The sequence below is a fragment of the Triticum aestivum genome, chromosome 5D (assembly GCF_018294505.1).
Source record: "Triticum aestivum cultivar Chinese Spring chromosome 5D, IWGSC CS RefSeq v2.1, whole genome shotgun sequence".
In the NCBI taxonomy this organism is placed as follows: Eukaryota; Viridiplantae; Streptophyta; class Magnoliopsida; order Poales; family Poaceae; genus Triticum; species Triticum aestivum.
The window spans coordinates 524,240,545-524,246,024 of record NC_057808.1 but is presented as its reverse complement, the minus strand read 5'-3'; the positions used below and the strand labels follow the sequence as shown (position 1 = coordinate 524,246,024).

Genomic DNA, 5,480 nt, shown 5'->3' with positions numbered 1-5,480 from the left:
TGTTGAGATATGTGCATGTTCTTTTAACTAAGATGTGCAGGGAAAAGTATTATCTCCAAATAATCATGGCTAAGCCAATAGTTAGATCTGGCCTATTTGATAATGCTAATGTGCGCGAAACAAATCTCCCTATGCATCTTGAATACATCTTAACAGTTAACGAAAATCATTGTAGGAAGCTGAGATTGAATACCTGTACATGTAGGCTTTAACTTCATATGAACATTCTTCTGATGGTTCTTGCAACTTCACAAGATAAAACAAGATTAGCTAAATCTGCAGGCAGGAGGAGAATCTGGTGAAAGCTGCATTAGAGAAGATGTTGGGAAACGTAGTAGAAAACCATAAATTTCGGACACGGAGTATGTGATGGCGAGCGCACAGGAGCTCGGTATCAGGTTCGTCGAGAATTGCTATGAGATTCGATACATTTAATTACTGAGCCTGTTGGCAGTTCCATCGGGAGCACGGGAAGTGAATATATACTGAACTATACACACCCGACAGATGGGCCTGGGATGAATGCCGTCGACGGTCCATGGATGAGCCGTGGCTCGACGTTGTCGCCGGGGTCCTGATCCGTGGAACAGGTACAGTGGCTGCCGGAAGCGCCGGTAGTGCACGCAGTAAATGTAGTGGTTGTGCGAGTCGGTGGATAAGAAAGTGAAGTTGGATTTGTATCTTTTACCTGTGGGGGGTGAGGCTGAGAGAATGGGGAGTAATTGACTCCGGCGACGGCGAGTGGGCGGCCCGGCAATCTCGCAGGGGTTCCGCCGACCATGGAATTCTTGCTGCAGCCAATAAACAGGTACGGATCTGCCACGTGAGCTATTTTTTACCATGTTTCTGCGCTGATTTTTTGGCTGACTGATCTATGCTCTGCGCGTGATAAATTTGTGTGGAATGATTAGAACTCTGCTTGAGGAGGTCAATGAAAATAACGGGACAATGGAGCCCGTGCGGTTCCCTGTGGCCGCGCCGGCGGAGATTCCTGCTCCAGCCCCGGCCGGTTCAAGTGCGGACGCCCAGATCTATCGGCCGGAAGCATCCTGCGGGGATAAGGCTCAGGGGTCCGAGCACTCAATAGAGCAGTTGGACCCGAAGACACCAGGATGGACGCAAAGGTAGTGAACCACCTAGCCTATAAATTTCATGAGGATTTAGTAGTACCAATATGCAATTGTTTGAATGAGTTCTGGAAGTAGTTACCGATGAAAATACGTTGGAAAAATTATATATAAGAATTTCCGTTTTGGGTATGGTAAATACATGATAGAATGGTTGATTTACAATATATGATTGAATCAGATTGTCTGTTTAAAAGAACATAGGATTTTAATCTGCGCCGGTGAGCACTCTGAAGATGATCGATTATGAAAATTCAAGTGAATTGGCTGTAAATGCCCACCATCTGGCTTAGCGGTGTTGATATTCTCTAACTGATTGAATTGACTGTAACTGTGGACCATTTGGCTCAGAGGTGCTGATATTCTCTTGGTGACCCGTGCCTTATTATTGTGCGTGATATGAATGGGCAGGGTGCGTGTAGGTGCTGCTGCTCCAGGAAGGCCTCCTTGTGCGGACAGGATCACGGCGCTGGAGAAAACCGTTAGGGAGTTCACGGATCATCCAAGAGACATAGTTATGGTGCCAAAGATTGGAACAAGTTTCGACACCCTCGGAGAAGCATACGACTTTTACAATTTATACTCATGGGAGAAAGGGTTTGGTATTCGCTACGGAAAGAGTAGGCTGAACGTGAACATGAGCAAGTGTATGCAAGAGATCGTGTGTGGATGCGCGGTAAGAGGAAAGATAGACCAAACATATATTAACAATATTTAATGCTAGGACACATATATGGTGTGGAAATTAAATAAGATATTGTTTCCATTTCGTACTACTGAATTGTTTCCTATTTCAAGGTGACCATGTATGCGTATCTATTATCTGTTGAACCAGTTACATCGTATTGAAATGTCTTCTCTAAATTTTCTCAATATGTATCGTACATGTTCATCATGTATCTCGTTTGGATGCGCTATAGAGTGTAAGCTCATCTGTGGTCCACGGTTTAAATTCGTGTTACTTGAATATGAATTTTTGCAGACTTAAAATACTGTATATTTGCTGCCTATGCCTGGTATCTTAGTGAGTGGAATTATATGTGGCATCAAATAAGTTACATATTACCTGAAGCGCACTTGACAGAGGCTGACTAGTTTAATTGTTTCGTCAGGGGAAGCCAATCGTTGAGAATACTCGTTCGTGCCGGTGTGAATGCCCATCCCTCATCAGACTACTGAGAACAAAGGACAATGGGTGGTACATAGCAGAGCATCGAGATGGACACAACCATGCATTGTCACAAACATATGGCCAGACAATACACTGGCCGTCACACAAGCATATTGACGTTTACAGCAAGGATTTAGTGAAGCAGTTGAGGCAGAACAATGTCAATTTGTCAAAAGTCTACAGCATTATTGGCAGCTTTTTTGGAAAGATGGAGAATGTGCCATTTACCAAAAGAGCTCCGCGGAATTTGTGTGGCAAGATAAGCCGGGAGCAAGCAGAAGATGATGTTAGGAAAACAATGGAAGTGTTTCATGATCTGTGCTCAAAGGATCCTCAATTCACGTATCGAGTTCAGGCGGACAAAGAGGGCAGGATCAGCAACTTGATGTGGGCTACAGGGAACAGTAGGCTCCAGTACAACTTCTTTGGGGATGTCATTACATTTGACACAACCTATAGGACCAACCTGTATGACATGCCATTTGGGTTATTTGTTGGAGTGAACAACCATTTCCAGAGTATCATACTAGCTGGTGTGCTAGTTCGGCATGAGACAGAGGAAACATTTGAGTGGGCCTTCTCAGAGTTTGTTAGGATAATGGGGGGAGGGCGCCACAAACAATACTTACCGGTAAGATTGGATGCAATTTTATAAGTGTAATTTAGAACTAATCCGTCTAACAGTTAGTCCAAGTAAGACTAATGAGTTTAGTATGAATGAACTGCAGATCAAAACAAGGCGATGGAGGTTGCCATAAGTAATGTCATGCCAAACACGGCTCACCGGTGGTGCAAGTGGCATGTGCTAAAGAAGGCAAAAGAGTCGATTAGCCCATTGTACACAAAGAAGAGTGATTTTCAACCAGAGTTTCACAAGGTTGTCAACCACATGCTAACCATAGATGAGTTTGAGGATGGCTGGAAGTACTTAATAGACAAATACAACTTGAAAAGTCATGACTACATGACTAATTTGTTTGAAATACGGCACAAATGGGCAAAGCCCTACTTCAAGGGGGTGTTCTGTGCAAAAATGACTAGTACACAACGGAGTGAAAGCGCAAATCACATGCTAAAGAACTACGTGCCGCCTGGTTGCCCTATGCATGTTTTTGTGAGGAAGTATATGAGTTTAATTTTTGACCGTGAGTCAGAAGAAAATTATGAGGAAAAGCGGACAGCAATTGTAAGTGCAAAACTAAATACTAAATTGCCACATTAGGGGCGGTGATATTGAGCTGATCAAATGAGATATTACTTATAGATGACTTGTTTTGCAGGGGAGGCCACTTATGCGAGCAAATATGGCAACTGAGAGACACGCTGGGAAGATTTACACAAGAGATATGTTCGAGCAGTTTGGCCATATACTGTATGAGTGTGGTGCATATCAGGTAGAAGAAAAAGAAAAAGGGAAAGAGTATATCGCAATACATACAGATGCTGCACGGCGGGAGAAGTGGTGCAGAACCTCATACAAGGTGACGGTGATTGAAGGTGGAGATGAATTTGATTGCGAGTGCGGACAGTTTGCCCACATGGGGCTGTTGTGCAGCCATATACTGAAGGTGATTCAAAATAGCATGACTATATATAGGATTCCTCTATTTTTGTAAAACTGACCTGCTCAGCTACATGATGTAGTTCTGACTAAAAAAATGCTCCCGTTTGCAGGTAATGGACTTCATTCGTGTGACAGAAATCCCAAAGAAGCACATTGTGAAAAGGTGGACACGAGATGCGAGAGATGTGCTTCCAGCCCACCTGATGCAGTACCAGAGAGACAACGCTCAGGAAAACCCATTTAGTTTTAGGCATTTCAATCTGTACAAGCAAGCCATGGAGCTTGTACGCATGGGAGACTCAAGTGTGGCAGCTTACGACCGCTTGACATCACTATTCAATCACTGTGCAGCCGAGATGAAGCCGTACACGGATGTCAGAGATGGCCTAGGTTTGGAGGACAGGTTAGCCGGCAATGGTACTGTTCAGAAAATGTTACAATCAGGAGGCGACGTATGCAATCCGTTCGAAGCTACACAAGTCGACGACGGAAACGATGACAGCAACTCGTCTAATGAGTCTGCAAATAGGATCGAGAACCTGCTGGCACCTGCCAGACGGAAGCAAGTTGGGAGGCCGACAATGAGTAAGGAGAAGGCGCCATAGGAAGGTTTAAGTAAGAGAACTAGGTTCTGCGGGATATGTAGGCAGCAGGGACACAAGCGGACAACCTGTCCCGAACGAGGACATGTACCAAAGCAGCCACGTAAACCAGCAAGATGCAAGAATTGTGGAGTTGAAGGACACCGGAGGAACAATTGCCACAAGGCCGCGCAACTAAGGCTGGTTTAATGCTCGAAAGAGCTATATGGTGTCCATCTTAATAAGATAAATTTCAATTTCATCCTACTGACCTATTTTTTATTTCTGAGGACTAGACGTAAACCAGGTTACCATGTATGTTTAGCTGTTATCTGTTAGACCAGTTTCATCCTATTGAAATGTTTTCTCTGAATTTTCTGAATATGTACTGGTCATGTTGATCATGTATACGGTTGTTAAAATTTAGAGTTAATACCACAATTGGTACATAAACTTGTAGGGGTGGGAACAGATTCATACAAAAACTAAAAATCCGCACATAACTAGTCCTCCAACTTGACTGTTGTAACAAATTCATACAAAACAGTTCTGGAGGCGACATTTGGCATGCCAGGTTGGCTCTGGTAATTTTGCAGAAAGGCCCTCCAGTTTAATTTTTTTAAACCACGCTCCTGCTACCCCTCCTGCTCGTTCCTCATTTACAAATTACTAGCCTCGAGCTCCTCTCCGCCACCGCCCCTCTCTGTCCACACTGCCGCCGCTCCGGCCACGCCACCCCCGTCCTCTCGCTTCCACCGCCGGCTCGTGCGTCATGAAGGGGTCGACATCTTCAGGATGGAGGGAGCAGGTAGGACGCTGTGGGGCAGCGGCGTCGTCTGGCCAGTGTCGCCCGCTCCATGGATGTGACCTCGCGGGCGCCGACAAGACGACGGGCGGCGAGCCCTGGGCTAAGATGACCGGCGAGGTGCGCTAAATGGATGTTGATTATTGGAAGGTGTGTACCCTTTCCTCAATTTGAAGATGGACAGTGAAAATTTGTAGTGAATGGATATGATTGTAGATGTTGATTTTTGCAG

The 5,480-nt window shown here is 44.9% G+C and overlaps 1 protein-coding gene across 1 annotated transcript; it reads left to right on the top strand.

Annotated features, from left to right (window-relative positions):
• The first annotated feature begins 2,506 nt into the window (after window positions 1-2,506).
• Window positions 2,507-4,467, top strand: LOC123121094 (protein FAR1-RELATED SEQUENCE 5-like). Its single transcript, XM_044541021.1, has 4 exons — window positions 2,507-2,831; window positions 3,027-3,484; window positions 3,579-3,866; window positions 3,973-4,467. The coding sequence occupies exons 1-4, from the start codon at window positions 2,507-2,509 to the stop codon at window positions 4,465-4,467; spliced, it is 1,566 nt and encodes a 521-aa protein (XP_044396956.1).
• The last annotated feature ends 1,013 nt before the right edge of the window (window positions 4,468-5,480 follow it).

Excerpts from the sequence above, each read along its gene's own strand:
- LOC123121094 (XM_044541021.1), top strand. The coding sequence starts at position 2,507 with ATGGAGAATGTGCCATTTACCAAAAGAGCTCCGCGGAATTTGTGTGGC. Across the intron at positions 2,832-3,026 it reads CCAGAGTATCATACTAGCTG|ATCAAAACAAGGCGATGGAG; the intron begins GTGTGCTAGTTC and ends AATGAACTGCAG. Across the intron at positions 3,867-3,972 it reads TGTGCAGCCATATACTGAAG|GTAATGGACTTCATTCGTGT; the intron begins GTGATTCAAAAT and ends TCCCGTTTGCAG.